Consider the following 17,820-nt stretch of genomic DNA (forward strand, 5'->3'; position numbering starts at 1 on the left):
AGTCAGGTTGAGGGGGAGCCAGGTTAGTGGGAGCAGAGCATTGTGTACATCACATACAGTGTAGGGATAGTGTTCTAGATCTAACAGCTGAATGGATTGAAGTAGTACTTTCAACTTGTAGGATGCAATTAAAGTACTGGGAGGGGGGCAGTAATGAGCGACTACTTTGCATCTGAAACCCATCAATGAATGCCAACAGAATGCATGCAAAGTAGCCAATGTGACTGCCCGACACATCCTCTTCATGGGGATATACCAATAGAAAGTCACTGATGTTACATTGGCTCTGGTTGAATAAGGAACAGGCTAAAGGACTTTCAAGCCTCTTAACAATGACAAATGTGAAAATAATCACAAACCGTTCATAAGGTTCTACGAGTTTTCATCTCCCAATGAAAGTCAATGGGGGTTATTATGAGTCTGGCGGTAGCAGTGCCAGTAAATACCGGCACGGCTGCCACCAGAGTAATTTTTTCCCGGCGCCTGGCAATGGGGATTTATCGGGGCAGTATAGCCCCGGCGGTCCTGGTAATTCCTCATTGCTGGGCGCCAGAAAATAATACTTCCCATTCCCATTTGAGTCGCATTGGACTCAATGGAAATGGGGAGCACGGATGCACCGGCACCATTCACGAATGGTGCCGGTGCATCCGTCAAGGTCTGCAAGCGGGTGCCGTTCCACCTGTCAGGTCAGATCTGGCGGTGAAAAAAGGGACCCGCTTGCAGAACTCGTAGTCTGCCCGACCGGAAACAATGGCACCAGTAAGCTTACTGGTACCATTGTTTCCAGAATGGCAACCTTATAATGAGGCCCAGTGTATTTCTCGCTAAAGATACTCCATTGTAAGTTTAATCATGGTTCTATGTCCAATATTCAATTCACTGATTTATCGACTCCTATTTACCAATTTTTTAACGTCGTTTTGAGGAGCCCCCCCGCCCTCGGCACCATAGCATGACCTCTCTGCCACGCCCTCTCTCCCCACCAGGACCCGCGCCATGCTCATACTCCTTTCAACCTTGTGTGCCCGTCCCTCAGTGCGGCTTGCGGGGGACACCCCCGAACCCATGCCTGCTCCTTCGCGCGCTTTCCATAACTGCCTGTCTAACCCTCTATGTGGGCAATCCCAGCAACCCCGCTCCCGCCCACTAATGCATCTTTACCTCCCTTGATTACACACCTGTAGCTCTTACGCCAATCATTCTGCTTCCTCCCTGGCTCAACTTCCTGCTATGCCCGCAAGTCTCAATTTCTGGGGTTCGCGGGGCACAATGACACTGCTGTCACCATGGCCCTGTTGTCGAAGGCGATGAATATGGTACTATGCAATATGAATGATCACTCAAGAGTGGACAATGTAACATGTTACTTTATTTCTTGTGCCACTGGAAAAAGTAACTCACCAAGGACATGCCTTATTTTCTCAATATTAATAAATGATTAAATTAGAAAGAATCCTTTTGAACCGTCTTTGAAGGACTGCAGTATTTAACCTGAGCCAAAGAGTACGGTTTCCGACCCTCTCCTTGGGTCTACCGGGAAAACCTCCCGTAATGATCTCATTAAGCTTGCGTGGCCTCACTATCCCGTGAGGAATGTGAGACCAGAAGAAGTTAGACATATGACACTGGTCCGACTGGAGATGAAGAGGATTTTAGGGCCAATGTCCAAATTGTAGGAAAGCCTTTCTCGTGGAAATGACGGGTGCCCAGAGGACATCTTCAATTAAGGAAGTTTCTAAAAACGCACCCATTTGGCTTAGCCTTAGCACTCTCTCATCCTGGTCTCCCCGGGTCTGTGTGTATACTGTACAGGGTAGCTTGCTTGCTCTCTCACAGCACTCAGAAGCTGCCTCTGGGGCACTTAGCGCTAGGGCGATATATTTGAGGCTTCCTGGGTTTGCAGATCCCTAAACCTTACTTTCTGGACCCTGGCAATGGTGCATCTCCTCTAAGCTCACCTATCACTTTAGGAAGACATGTCAGTCTGGATCGGCTTCCTGTCAGCATTGGAAATTGCCTTTTGTTGAGGACCAAATGCATGATTGCTTTAGGGTGGTTTGTCTGTCCTTTGAGTTTTCACTAATCCCAGACGGACTTCTGCCCTCCCCTCCCCCGTCATTCATTATTGCCCTGTTTTACCACTGCCAGGTGATGGATCTACACTCGAGTAAATTACTGTTGGTTGACAAATGTCCGAAGGTAATAAAGGTCCACTTCAAAAGCAGGAATTACTCATTGGAAATGTGTGCATGCCTCGTAGCTAGGATCAAGGGCCCCCATTGGAAGAGTAAAAGCGCTTTTAGTTTTCTTGCTTTGTGTTACAGACATATGACCACTTTTCAATGTAGGTTAAATGCATGACTTTTGTTGCTTGTCCAGTACTTCAATTTTCTGTTGAGTTTCTACGGACTCAAAGGCAACACCAAGGACAGTTGGCGAGCAGGTTCTAGACTGTTTTTCTTTGCCAAGGGAGAAAAGAAGGATCAGGTCCCTAAAAGTCATCAAAATGGTGAATTGTTCAATTCAACTAATCTTGAAAAGCTGTAGCAGGAATAATCTTGGGGCCTTCAGCACTGAGAGTGGCTTTGGTCAAGGAGTCGCTTGGGGTAACATGTTCCTTGTCTGCACAAGTGACTGCACCGCTCCCATGTTCGGATTGGAGGCACATGGAATGACAGCTGGGCAGACTCTCCTCGCTGCAGGACACAGAAAAGCTGTGCACGTGAGGCATGTGCAGAGAACAGAGCGCCGCGCCTGCCGTGCCAAACAGAAGATGTGTTTTGTAACTCATTCAACATACCCCTCAAGACAATAGCTGCAAAAAACCTCCTGGACTTCTTGATACATACGCAGCCTCTGCCCTGAATAGGTGTAAAGCAAATTTGGCAACCTTCATTATGAACAATCTACAACAATAGATACTTATATATATCAGTAGAATTCCTTATCGATTTTTTTTCAAAAACAAGCAATATTCCATAGTAGATGATAGGTCCTTTTTGTCCAATGAAGCACTGCCTCAAGTTTTAAATATCAGATATCCTCCAATGAGAGTCCCAGGTGGGCTTCTTTTAGCTACGATGCCTTGCACCACTTCAAACCACACCATCTCCCCCTCCTTAAGTTCCACCATTGCAAAATTGGTTACTAAGCCTTCATCGTGCTCCTTCCCTTTCCTCTTGTGAAGAGGAATTCTGCCCTGGGTGCCCATAACCAGATCCCCCATGGCAGGTCCTGGGCCAAACTCCACACTTATGATGAAGATGTAGACGCCCTGATGAGGGGCTTGGAAGATACCTTCTTCTAGAATATATCCATTGCCGTAATTGAGGTATAACTCATTGAAATGCAGAACCGTGGTTTCGTTGTCTCCTTCTGAAAACCCAGCGTAGAAGGCCACGGAGGATCCTGCAGGAGAAACAAAACAAGGGAGCAATTTGTTAGTTTGCAAGGAATTAATCAGACACTGCTCCTCCAACAGAAACTTGAATTCAGAGCTTTGGAGCTGAGAGCCTCAATTGTAGTGCAGTGGGCGATTGACCTGAATGTCTGAGCCTGAATCATTTCCAAAGATGGCCGCTCTTCTGTAGGACTGAATCAGCACATTCTTTCACTAGTCACAAGTGAACTATGAGGTAAGGACTGATTCAGTGCACACGCTAGGTAGTTCCTCCTCTGACCTGGAGGATCTAGCTACATACAATGTACAATTCCATCATAGCAAACCAATCTTTTACTAATGTGTATATCATGTCTCCTTGGTAGAAGAATAGATAAAGGAACTTGGAAAGTTGGAAGAAACACCGACACCACTTAACAAGCATTGTAAATGCCGATGGTTTTGGCTTTTGTATAGACATGTGAAAGGTATTTGCCAATCATTGCCATAATGGTACTTACTGGCTATTGCTGGTAGAAGCTTGAAAATGGTGTACGTACCTGGCCAACCGATAGAAGTGACTGCCAAATGCCTATCCAATGCCTATACACAAGCCAAAACAGTTGGCTTTGCCAATGCATGTTTTTAACAGGACTTTAGTGAAGGACACACAAACTGCTTATAAATCAAATCTCTGAAGGAAGACCTGGTTAAGACATTTTGATTACACCAGTAGTGTGTTTACAGCAACAACGAAACCATTAGCACTCAGAAGACTGCTTTGAAAAAACTGTGGCAACCAGTTTGAGTGCTAGGTTTGATTTTAAGGCGTCTTAAGCTTATCTCAAAAGAGATCACAGGAGGGTGTGTTTTGGGCGGGAAGGTACAGGAAGTTGTAGGGAATTGGCCTAGGGATTAACATGGGCACGGGCAGACACTGTGTGGGCAAATAACCAAACAACACCTACAAGCATTGTATCCATCGTCATGTGACATCTCGCCCTAGCTGTACGCCAATTAATTCGTTTTGTCTTCTAGGTGTCGCTAAAGAGCATCCTTATAGCCAAAACTAAAAAGGAATGGCCCCATTTCCCCTTAAAAGTCTCGGAGAACTCTCAATCAATGTCATAGTGTGCCCTGTTCATGTAATCTGTGGGAAAAACGAATGTAGAAGTATAGTCCAGTTAGATCCAGAATGAAAAATCATGCCCCAATTCTACTTTCAAGACATAGTACCTGCCCCCCTTCTACGCTGGGGAAGTGATTATTTTCAAACCGTATTACTAGCCCAACATTCACAGGTTCAACGCCTGCGTCTGCCATTTGCAAGCCTGCGCTTTGCAGGTTGGAATCCTCCTCTGCCCTTCATCTTTCCCAGGTCGATAAATCGAGTACCATTGCGTTATATAATAATAATACAGTGCTTAGAAGCGGGTGGAATTCATCATGAAGCACTGCATGAAAACCTGATGTTATGATATATATATATTACAAAAATGATGTAATGTTAATAGTGTTTTTGGATTATCGTTTCAAAATAGCCAGTTCTAATTCTCTGCACTGGGCATTTTCGCCTGCCTAATTACATATTTATGGTTTGCAAGAACAGAACACAATATAGAAATCTGATCTCGTAATTAGACTAAATATCTCCTTATGTATTCATACGTTTAAAAAAAAAGATTTGTAAATTTAAAACACTATAAACAAAACAGGAACACATAAAACAGTAAAAATCAAATCAGCGTTGCATCATGCGGTCATAAATGATAATTGGCAAAGAAAGGGAACGTCGCTATGTATATATTGTATAATTACAAGTCAAGGCGCTCATTTCATCACTTAATAAATATTACTATTTGCAGCAAATAGCATCAAAAGTGGGACATATGGCCTCCTTACGAGTCTGGCGGCAACCCTGCCAGTGCTTCTGACGGGTTGCTGCCGGACTGCTACCACTTTGCCGGCGCCTGACTTCCCGGTGCCACGGGACATTACAAGTCCCGGGGGATCGGGAAGTCAGTTGCCGGAAAATATTAGTCACCTTTCCCCTGGAGCCCCGTGGGACTCCATGGGAATGGGGACATGGAAGCACTGGCACCTTTGCTAATGGTGCCAATGCTTCTGTGAAAACTCTGCGGGTGGGGGTCGTTGCGCCCGGGAGCTCAGACCTGCCGGGTCCAACGGCCCCGCCCACAGAGTTGTAGTGTGGCGGTCCGGAAATGAGTTCCTCTACCATTAGAGGGTTATTGAGAAGCAATGCCTGTTCATTATCAAGCCACCCCAATGCTACTTCCTCCAGACAGCAGTGTAGCTCGTCTGGCGTAGCCATACCCTGTGCTGCATAAAGCGTATCATAATAGTTCTTGTTTCTTTTGTTGTTGTTGTCCCGTACCATGTCACGTGTCTCTGTTTGGACTTCTTTGATGTCTAAATTCTCCCTTTCCTTCCAGATAGCCCATGCCAAAGTCCTACTTCTTTGGTCACCCTCCCCATATGCCTTTGCCAAGGCCAGGAGCACTAGATATTTTACCTTGTTGACCACTAATCTTGCAAATTCATCTCTAGCCTCACCTATTCTCTGAGAATTAAAGGTCCCACCCCCTAGGCACTGCATTGTTTCCAGTGATTTATTTCTGCCTCTAGTTTTGACATGGATCCCCTGATCGATTTCACTGTACCTCCCTCCTTTGAAATGCGACAACCCCAAAGACAAACTTTGAATGCCTCCCATAATGTATTAACGTTATCAATATAGAGTTGACATTATGATTAAAGTATTGCTCGATATCCTGTGCAATCTCCTCTCTGAATACTGGGTCGACCAGTGCATAATTTCGAAACTGCCAACAAAGGGTCTGGGGGCTTGGAACAACCCTGCTGAATGTGTATAGGACGAGTAGGGAGTAGTCGGGTAAGGTTCTGGGAAAGATCTCACCTCCCATAGTGTGCTGCCATATTTCTGGAATATCCATAAAGTCATCTATGCGGGAGGCCGAATCGTGCACCCTTGAGTAGTAGGTGTAATCCCTCTGCCAGGGATACTGTAGCCTCCATGTATCAATCAGGCCACGATATTCCACTATCTCCCCCCATGTTGACTTAGGTACCTGTCTCTGTCTGGTGTTCGATCTGTCTAAGTCCAATGTGAGTACACAGTTGAAATCGCCCCCGTCATATTATTTCGTAGCCTTTGTATTCATGTATGTGGCTTGCACACTTCTGGAAGAATTTGGGTGTGTCAGTGTTAGGCTCATAGATATTGATTATCACTGCTCTTAATCCCTGCATTTCGCCCCCCAAGATCAGATAATGGCCTTCCCTATATCTAGGCACTTCTCACCCCTCCGCTGCTGTTAATCTATTGTCCTTCCCAAGATGCGTCTCCTGTAACAGCAGTATCTGGACCCGTAGCCTCATAGCGTATCTCGTTATTTGCCTAAACCTTTTGTTTGTAATCTCCCTAATATTCCAAGATATCACTGCAATGCTATCTACTGCCATTCCAGTCTGTTTGTGTGGTTGCACGGATGCAGTCCTGTGTCTCCCTCTGCCCCGCATCCCATTTAATCTATTTCACTGACTTCACCACCTTTGCCCATATCATAGCGCCTTAATCCAAAGCGCTTTACAGAGCACATATTTACATACAATAACATCCAACTGAAATTGGTACTCATTTATCGATCTCGGAGGGATAAAAGGCAGAGCTGGCCTTGCCGGGATTCGAACCTGCGACCTGCAGATCACGCTCAGATCGCAGCAGCGAGCGCTCAACCCGCTGAGCTATCTTACCAGCGACCAGCGGTAACCTCTGAAACACACCCCCTCCCCACTCAGATCAGAAACTTTAAACCTCCCCCATTTCCAACCCAACCACTATCACAAACTGAAATGACTGCGCTGTGTGGCTGTGGGATTGCTCAGCTGCTCTGGTCAAATGCTGCCAGACCTGGATACTTATGTGAGCCGGCCTACAGCCCATCGCTGACATGATGCTAGGTCTCGCTTACAAGTGTCTGCTACCGGGCTACGATCGTGGTTCAAAATGATGTGCTTGAGCCTCTTGATGTATTTCATTGTGGTGATGATTGGGTGTTGCAAGACGTCGCTGCAATACATTTTTTGCGAATCCTACTGATGCTCTCGGATCCGTGAAAAATAGTGTCTTTCCATGCTGACAAATTTTTTGTTTCGCTGGATATAACATAGCGTATATCACTCCTGCTTTATGCAGTATATGTTTGGCATCTTGAAAGGTTTTCCTTAGCTCTTGCACCTGCGGACTGAAGTCTGGAAAGATCCCAATTTTTCCTGATCCATAAATCAGCTTCCCCCTTTGCCTAGCTTCTTTCAGTGGAGCATCCCGATTCTGGTAATTGAATACCTGGGGGAGAATTGGTCTCTCTGGCACCCCTGGAGGAGGTCTGGGAGCAAGGAATTGATGATCCCTCTCAACCCTATAAAGGTGCAACCGTTCAGGATTATCAAGGACCTCGAGCAGGAATCATTCAATAAATGTTTCCATTTTGTCGATAGCTGTCAAAACTGGGAGCCACAGGATTCGCAGATTATTGTGTTGCTAGCTCCCTTCCAAATCGTCATTCTTTGCCATTACCTTCTTCATGTTTTGGTGCAGTTGTGTAACCGCCCTTACAGTTTTGTGATGTTGTCTTCGCCCTCACTTATGGGTTGTTCTGCTTCCGCTCTTCTGCTGCATGGCTTTTCGATCTGCACGGCTGGTATATCCACTTTGCTGTTAAGGCCATCCACTTTCTGGCCTAATGTGTAAGTGCGGTCCTTCAGTGCTAACAAGGTTTGAGTCAGTGTGACCATATCAGCAGCCGGTTTTCCCATGGGCTGGTCAAGACTATAACCCTCATTACGGGTCTGGCGGAAACCGTGCCGGTACAACCGGCAGGTAGCCGCCGGACCCGTAATGATTTACCTCTGCCTGAATTGCCCGAATCACCGGGGGATTATGACCCTGGCGTTCCGGGAAGTCAGGCACCGGTAAATGTTAATCCCCATTCCCATTAGAGTCCCATAGGACTCAATGGGAATGGGGATCACGGAAGCACCAGCACCGTTAATGACGGTGCCGGTGCTTCTGTGAAAGTCTGCGGGCGGGTGCCATTCCGCATGCCAGGACTGACCGTGGCAGGCAGTACAACACCCGCCCGCAGACTCATAGTTTGCCGGTCCAGAAACAATGGTGCGGGTAAGTTTAAGCTTGTAATGAGGGCCTATGTGTCGAAAGTGTGCCTGTCAAGGCATAGTACTCCATTTTCGACTGTTTCTTAGGATTCGCTATGACCGCCCTGCGGAGACCCCCTTGGTCCTTCTGGATCAAAAGCCACAATGGTCTACTCTCAAGTGTCTGTCGAAGACCACTGCACATGTGCCCCTTTTCCTTGCTCCGTGAGAGGATGGGCAACTGAGAATGGACAGTGCACAACAGGATCGTTAGCAGGGTTCCTCCAAATCACAGACGCTCTCTGGTCTTAGTTATCCAGGACATTTTTCACTGCGGAATACTGTGTTCTCTCCCCCGATTTCACTTCCCCACCAGATCTTTGTGGTTGTGATGCTGCACCCCCTCCGAGTTGATGTAACAACCCCTCGGGCTAGGGGACGCAACGGCCACACAATTTCATGCTACGATTCTGGTGCAACCCTCACCGCCTGTGCAGGGCCACCAATGTGGGAAGCATGCTGCGGGCCCCCCTAGGATACTGTGCCGCACAGGGTTGGCAGGGCCGGGGCAGGCGCCACCTTCTTCCCACAGACTGCACGTCTGCTTGCGTAGAGTGCCTCTTGCCTTATACTGCCTGCGGCTGGCCTCCTCCGTGTGCTCTCCACTTTTGTGGGTGCGGCAGGCCCCTCCACAGGGAGCATCTGCCTCTATACCCTCCCATCCCTGTGCGTTCTTTTTCATTGACTTGTTGTCACCTATCCCCTCCTGGGTTGCATCTTCGGTTTAGGAATCCCCCGACTCGCACTAGGAACTGCCAGAGGGTATGGCTGTCCTGGTGGACCAGCAGGCATACAGCGTATGTGCCACCTATAACTTCGCTCTGTACTCGGAGCGAGCACCAGCAGCCTTCCCAACTTTACAGTTCCCTCGTCTGCACATCCCGGGGAGGGTGTCACAGCAATCCGCTATGATTCTCCCTGGGAAATTATTTCGAGGACTCCAGTCGGCCTCTGTCCGGTTCTCTGCCGGCTGTTTCTGCGCAGCTCGGTGAAAGCTCCGGGGGGGTTCCACAGCACTGCACTTCCTCCATGGCCCTGCATCCACAGGATCCCAGACGTAGCAGCCTCAGTTCAACACAGTATTTTGTCTCTACTATGAGCTCGATTTGGACTCTGGTCGGGTCATGCCATTCTCAGCCCCTTCTTGAATGTGTGCCGGTTTTGTTCCCGGAACAGACGCCGACGTAAAGGATATTTAGTTTGGCAACAAGAGTGATCTCAAGATGTGTCCATCTTGCTGCACGCTCAACAGTGCCCCGTTGAATTAATTTGTATTTTAATAATTTTTGTTTGTACTTCCTTGAGTGCAGTTGTGATTGTGATGTAGCGTATCCCTTCTGGTTGGCTGGGATGTTGCAGTGGTCATGAGACCAATCATGACCCGTTGGTCGACCGGTTTCGAAGAAGTACGGTATTAAATCATCTTCTTCAGGACCGTTTATGGTGTGAGGATTCACATTCCAACAGGCCACTATATAATACAGTGTGGGTGGGTGCCTCTGTCTCCTTTAGGGAGACAAAGATGGAGAGTCAGGGTATAAGTACCCTGTGGTCTTCATACTGTCTGTGTACTAGCAGAGTAACAGTCACATTGTTTCAAATCATGTGTTACTCTAAATCTGAATGTAAAAGGAACTGGTCCTTGCCACATTATTATGTGGCTGTGCACAAAGAAGGGGGAGGGGGATGCAAATTAGACCATTGTGGCTCGTGATTCTAAAGCATCAATCTAAGTGTGACTCTGGTTATACCACACATGCCCTTATGAATCATTCTAATTGTACTCACGTCTTACAAATGAAGACAATGGGCCTCATTACGAGTTTGGTGGTAGCCGTGCCTGTTATACAGGTACGTCTAGCGCCAAACTCGTTACCAGCACTGCCACCCGCGATTGGGCAATAACCGGCCCATTACGAGTTGAATGGGCTGGTAATTGCCCATTTGCGGGTGGCTGTATTGCCGGGCTCTCAACCCCATTCTGCCCACTTACCACCATCAGGTGCGTGGACATTCATTGGGCCTCATTACGAGGTGGGCGGAATGGGATTAACGGCGTCGGTAATGGGGCCGGCACCATTAATCCCATTCCGCCCTATTACGAGGTTCCATAGTGGGTCCAGCATGGGGACCAGGGAGCTAACAACGAGCCCGTTATTAATGGGCCTGTTAGCTCCCTCCCCATTCCCATTGAGCCCTATGGGGGCTCGAATGGGAATGGGGAAGGTCTGGGTTCCCTGAGGAGGAAATACCGGGCCCTCCAAAGTCGGAATGGTCCGGTATTTCCCCATTCAGTGAACCCGGACCCCGACACGATTTTGGAGGCAGCCATGCCCTTATTAAGGGCATGGCTGCCTCCAAAGTCGTAATGAGGCCCATTGTCTTCATGTGTAAGACGTGAGTACAATTAGAATGATTCATAAGGGCATGTGTGGTATAACCAGAGTCACACTTAGGTTGATGCTTTAGAATCACGAGCCACAATGGTCTAATTTGCATCCCCCTCCCCCTTCTTTGTGCACAGCCACCCAATAATGTGGCAAGGACCAGTTCCTTTCATATTCATATTGAAACAATGTGACTGTTACTCTGCTAGTACACAGACAGTATGAAGACCACGGGGTACTTATACCGTGACTCTCCATCTTTGTCTCCCTAAAGGAGACAGAGGCACCCACCCACACTGTATTATACAGTGGCCTGTTGGAATGTGAATCCTCACACCATAAACAACGGTCCTGAAGAAGATGATGTAATACCGTACTCCTTCGAAACCGGTCGACCAACGGGTCATGATTGGTCTCATGACCACTGCAACATCCCAGCCAACCAGAAGGTATACGCTACATCACAATCACAACTGCACTTACGTGCAGTGACCTATTTAAGAGGTCCATAGTACATAGGAATTTGTTTTTAACATGTTTTCGAGCACAACCAATTGTGTTTGCTATACTTGATACCTGGGGGTGAATAAATGTATCAACAATTCCCAGGTTTGGAAATATACACTGTTTTCCACCAGCCAGTCAGTTGCGCCTCACAGGATCTAATACCCAGTCCTGTTTGGATAATAATAGCCGATTGGTTGTATCTCGACAACAGAATTTGACAAACTTTCAATTGGTAGAGAAACAATGACACCACAAAGACATGATGCGACACTTGGCACAGTTTGTGTCGCAATACAGGGCGCCAGAGGGCAGCGGGATGTCGTGCCAACTGCTGATCCCAACAGCCCCCATATTTATGTGCAGCTTGCAGGCTCCCCCAGGCAGTAGTGCAGAGGGGCTACGGTAGGAGCCGCTGCATGTTTGCGCTCCCAATGGTAGGCGTTCATCATTGCTGCTTCTGGGGCACCTCTCACTCCCAAGCAGGAGTTTTGTCTAGCTATGGCGGTGAACCGCACCAGGTTTCCCCTCCACAGGCGGGAGTTAACTGCACTGTTACAGCAATGAAGTCCGCACCACGCACCTTCATTGCGGGAGTGGATGATACTGCGCCGCTCCCTTTTCTCACCTTCCCCCAGGTCGCAGGGGCCCTTGCTGCGCGACCTCCGTGCTTCTCCATGCAGGAGCGAAGCAGGCTGCAGGCCGTATGGGCCGTGCCACCTTCTCTCTATCCTCCAGGCGGGAGCGTGTGGCTGCAGGTTTTGGCCATGCCACATCTCTCCTCTCCAGGCCTGAGGCGAAGAAGGCTACAGGATGTCTGGGATACGCCACATCCTCTCTTCCCTGTGGGAGTAAGCACACCATTTCCCCCGTGGCCGACCACGCCACTCGGAGCTAAGGCTCGCCCATTCGGGAGCCAGCATGCAAGTGCAAGGTTCTACCGACTCATCGCCAGTGTTAAGGGGCCAGCCAGTCCGGCCCTGAGCTAATCCAGGCAGCCCATACACTACACCAAAGGACGACCCGCCACGCCGTTAGTGGTGGATTAAATGGCGAGCGGGAAGCCACTCACCCCTTTTATTGGAGGCATCACAGAAACTCATATAGTTAAACGCAACAGGAAGGCTTCAGCCTGGTCCAATTGCCGGTCCCCTCAAAGCATCACTCCAGGCAAGAGATTAGGTTACCCAGTGCTCTCTCTGGCCCTGGGAATGATTTGAATGAGCCTTTACAAGCTGAATGTTTCTCAAGACTGTAAGCCCCTGGTCAAGAACATCCAAAAACTAGAACTGGCAAAGGCAACAGTTTTGGCTTTTGTGTAGACATGGGCTAGGCATTTGCAAGTCACTGCCATACTGTTACTACCGATCCAAATGATGGCAACAGCTGGCACGCAGAGAGTGGGTACCTGGGCATGCGACTGAAGTGCCTGGCAAATGCCTATCTAATGCTTATAAAAGAGGTAAAACCTTTTGACAGGAATTCAGTTCAGGGAACAGATGCAAGGACACAAGAATTGCTCAGAAATCAACTGTCTGAAAGAACACTTGATGAATAGATCACTGTTACTTCTAACCGCTACTTTTAGAAGACTGCTTAGAAATAACAGCCCCACAAAAGCACATGGTTTGATTTGATAGGACAATAGAGCTAGCACAAACATTTCCGAGGAGGGCGTTTTTAAGCGGAAAGGGGAGCCAGTGGCTGGAAATGGCCACAGGGATAAGCATGACCCTAATCCGTTGGGGGGTTGGCAAAAAGCCAAACAACAAACACGCCTTCTGCTCCTCCTCACATCCCATCTGCTTCCGATCTGTACTCCTATTCCAATTATTTTGGTCTCAGAGGTGGCACTAGAGTGCTAACTAGCCGCCAAAAGTAAAAAGCCGAGCTGTGGAGTAGGGGGGTGATATTACGGAATATGAATGGGAGAAACATCTGGGAGCAACTAAAGAGGCAGGCCTTTGAATTGAGATGCTACACACACACACACACCACCCGTTTGACTGGAGGGCTTTTTGGACACGAACAAAAACATCGGAATTGGGCCTAGCGGAAGACGACTGCTCGCAATGTTATAACGTGAATGCTACTCTGTGCCACATCCTGTTTACATAGTAGCTCTATAAGGGCTTATGGCCGGAAATTGCAAATATGTGTTCAAATAAGTCAATAGCGTGGAATGACCTGAGTGCTTCGAGGAGCCAGAAAGTCTGAATTAGCAGAGGGCCGATGCTTGTGGGGGTTGGGTGGGGGGGGGGGGCGGATACTCCGCAGCCGGAAATGCAAAACGAGGCCTGCCATGGAAGAATGATTGACCTTGCTCGCAAAGCGGGCTTCACTAGAAATACTAACTCTCAGGATGAAGGATTAAGGTGGGCCTTCAGGGCCCCATTGGGGAGAGTTCGAAGTGGGCGGGAACTAAATGATACAGCGTTTGGCTACTTTTTGGTAATACGGCCATCGCTCCATTACTCTTTGACGTGCAGAGAACGTTTCCTGGATGGCAGGCGAAGGAGGTCTTTGATTTTCCTGCCCCCCCCCTTGACGGAGATACACATCTTGGCCCTGTCTGTTCTAATGTCACATCCCCTTGTGCTATTTTGCGACCACTGGCTTGCTGTTGTTTATTTCAGTAGCCTTCTTCGTACATAAAGCCCATTCCTGAGCCCTCTCATAGCCCCGCTCCTGCAGTGATCAGCATTTGGCTTCTGCTTTTAAGCACCCGATAAACAGGCCTTTGCTCCAGGCAGCCACAGAACTGTGTGTGTAGGCAATGCAATGGGTGGCATGGATGGCTTTAGTCTTTGGTATTTCCCTTAAGACGTGTGAATACAATGGGGGGTCTGTATGTAGCTGCATGTTGTGGGGGACAACAACTGAAAGTAGTTGTGATCAGGGGAGCCGATTTATGAATTTCCAGGGGGGGGGGGCAAATATTGGAAGTGACATCACTGGCAGTTATATGACCGCAAATTTGCATGTAGTTGCCAACCTGGTGCATCGGCGCGCGGGGGGGCGGTGTTGGCGCGCGCAGCGCATAACAGTGGAAACATTGGCTAGCATGCACTGCATATACTAAAGTCAAGAAAGAAGGAGATTTAAGCCTTCGAGTTGTATTCCGGTAAGACATCACTGCCCCTACTCCACCGCTCTATAATCGTCCAGCAACACAACTAGGATGGGAGAATGAAATGCTTGCTAACCAGAAGGTACAGCTGCAAGGTGGAGTACCACCACCACCAAAAAAAAGTTCCTAATTCAAGGGAAACGAGAAGTAAAGACTATTCCCGATTAAAAACTACCAAGCAAGACGTGTGTGGTGCCATAGTTCAGTAAAACTGCAATGTTCCTAAATTCAGATTGCAGAGTAGTGTCCGACTGAACCTCAATCAGCTCTTACTGGCCATCAAATGGATGATGCACCACCTCCTCTGCCAGAAAAGTCTGCATCACCCAGTCATTAATGCCAGCATTTACTTCAGGGAAGTATTCATCAAAGCTGGACCTTAATGTTGCTAGGTGGCTTGCCCAGCTCCAACTGTTCTTTTGCAAAGGTCTAGCTTCCTCTTGAACGCAAATACTTTTTTATTCATTCTTTCCTCTGTGTTCCCATGTCCACAGGAATGCCCCCAAAGGTGGTATTGGGAGTTTCTGGGGTGGTGAGTTCTAGTGGTCTTAGTTTTCTTTATAAAATACACCAATCACATAGTATGTCAACCAGATAATGTATCATTGTGTACAGCTTAAGGGGGGGCACCTGCCCAAAGCAGCACGCCAGGAGATGTATTTTGGAACAATCAACATTGTAAACAGACCTCTAGTTTAGATTGTAAAGAAGGCTTGTGCTGCAATTACAAGCACCCAGTTAATAAAGTCCAGACTTAAAACACTTGATCAGCATTCAGTGAGTAAAATAACCTTATAAAAATAAAATGCAGCTTTGCATAAAATGACCGAGAATTTTGGGATTATCAGGCACTGGCAAAGCGGGCTCTGCTGTTGCTGTGGGAGAAGTGAGACTTGCAATGGCGACAAATTTAAGGTTAATAACTGCCGTTTATCACAAGATGGCAGGCCAGCATAGATATTAACCACTGAATGCCCACTGAACATCTATAAACCCTTCTATGTCAGCAAGAGGCTGATGTAGAGGAACCAGTGATAGAAGGCAATGAGGTAATTATACTGTACCATATCCCGTGCGAGGTGATGCCCCCCCCAAGACTCAGTGAAGGCCACTCATGTCAAAAGGTTGAAAAGTCCTGCTGTCTCAGTCCCCACAGTCCTAACTTCTCCCCCGCTTAGAGTGGAAGCAGTCTGCAGCACACAGCTTGTAATGCAAATCGCACATTTTAAGCGTCAGGACAAAAAACAGAGAACTGAATACATTGCTGAGGTAAATGAGTTCTGACTGGCAACACTGGTAATACCGTATAGAGCCACGTTATCACACCGCCCAACTATGAGTTTGAGGGCAAAGGTGGAGGAAAATCCTCCAGCAAGAAGCTTGGAGGTATTTTCTCCACCATATCGCCCAAAATAGAACAATTTGGGATTTACCACCAGCAAAATTACTCCCAGCAGTAATACCGCTGAAATCCACCGTGGAGTCCTATGGACTCCAATTAATGGGGATTAACACTGCCTACCACCACTTGTAATCTGGCAGTAATACCGCCAGACCAAGTGGCAGTAATGGTAGTACAGTTTGGTGGTATCTCGGCAGATTTACAGGTCACACAGAGACATAGATGGAAGAAGTCAGAGACATGACTTCTTCCATCTACGGCGACCGGAGCTGCGACTTGGATGCCTCCCCATTTCCATCCTGAGGCCCTGCAATGCACACGGTGCATTTTCGGAACTGCAGGTAAGCCCCCCTGGGCTTATTGTATCGGCGCATGATGGCACCACAGCATACTTATAGCATTCTGCTAATTTCACTACGTGACTTTGCCATCAGCCACATGTACTTTCTTGGCTTTAATTCGCAGATTGCTGGCATGCTTTGTGTGTTGTTGTGTGTTTTTGCCTCACTGGGTTCTCGAGGCACGGCCATTCCAAGATGGCTTTTTCTTTCTTTGTTGGGCACCGGAGTGCCCTCCATCCTGCTGCTGGTGGCCTGGGATTGGCCCTGGCCTACTACATCTGGGCCAATGAGGAGGCCAGCAGGCTTGGCCAGCCCTCCTCACAAGGCCCACTCCTAAGGCCCTGTCTACCGCTGTCCACCGCCGTACGCCGGATCGCCGGCCCCCCCGTGAGTGTCTGTGTGCCCCCCGCCCCTCCTTGAGTGTCTGTATGCCCCCCTGCCCCTCCGTGAGTGTCTGTGTGCCCCCGCCCCTCCTTGAGTGTCTGTGTGCCCCCCCGCCCCTCCATGAGTGTCTGTGTGCCCCCCCGCCCCTCCATGAGTGTCTGTGTGCCCCCGCCCCTCCTTGAGTGTCTGTGTGCCCCCTGCCCCTCTGTGAGTGTCTGTGTGCCCCCCCGCCCCTCCATGAGTGTCTGTGTGCCCCCTGCCCCTCCGTGAGTGTCTGTGTGCCCCCCTGCCCCTCCGTGAGTGTCTGTGTGCCCCCCCGCCCCTCTGTGAGTGTCTGTGTGCCCCCCCTGGCCCTCTGTGAGTGTCTGTGTGCCCCCTGCCCCTCTGTGAGTGTCTGTGTGCCCTCACCCTGCTTGCCCCCCTCTTTTGCTCTGCATTTCACCCCCCTTCCTGCCCCCTTCCCTTCCCCCCTCCTCACTTCCATCCTCTTCCACTTCCTTCTTACTCCCCTCTTCTAAATTTTCCCTCCTCTCAGTCTTCCCCTTCTTAGCACTTACTCCTATCATCTGTTCCGTGACTCTTGATAGCAGCTTGTCTGTCCCTCCTCCTCCCCCCTTGTTCTCTCCCCCCCCTCCCCTGCTTTTCAAATTTGTCACCGACATTTTTGCTCAGTAGCGTGCCTTGTTCTCCCTCTCCCCTCCGTCCCCTTGCCCCCCTCCCATCCCGCCTCTTGTTACCACCTGCACTGCGTAAATTGTCGTCAGACATATTAATGTTACTGCTTGCTTTGTTCTCCTTCCTCTCCATTACCTCTTGCCTTACTTGTTTCTATGCACTTGCACCATCAGAAATGTCGACAGGCCTATTATGATGTTTTTTCACATTCTGTATTGTTTCAAGGACTTTTGCTGAATGTAATGGTATTTTCCTTTGTCCCCTCCCTCCTTGAAGCGCTTTGAAACACATTGTGTATAGGCGCTATGTATATAAACTATCATATCATATCATATCACCTCTCTCCATGTTGTCTTTTA

The 17,820-nt window shown here is 48.4% G+C and overlaps 1 protein-coding gene across 1 annotated transcript in view; it reads right to left on the reverse strand.

Moving 5' to 3' along the window:
* Positions 1 to 1,352: 1,352 nt before the first annotated feature.
* The window catches only part of MMRN2 (multimerin 2), a 181,046-nt gene continuing 164,578 nt past the window's right edge, over positions 1,353 to 17,820 (reverse strand). Inside the window, exon 7 of the mRNA XM_069610778.1 lies at positions 1,353 to 3,411. Within this exon, the coding sequence (XP_069466879.1) occupies positions 3,023 to 3,411 (389 nt within the window). The 3' untranslated portion in view covers positions 1,353 to 3,022. The remainder of the gene's footprint in view (positions 3,412 to 17,820) is intronic.

This window comes from Ambystoma mexicanum, chromosome 8 (genome assembly GCF_040938575.1).
Source record: "Ambystoma mexicanum isolate Mex_15411 chromosome 8, UKY_AmexF1_1, whole genome shotgun sequence".
In the NCBI taxonomy this organism is placed as follows: Eukaryota; Metazoa; Chordata; class Amphibia; order Caudata; family Ambystomatidae; genus Ambystoma; species Ambystoma mexicanum.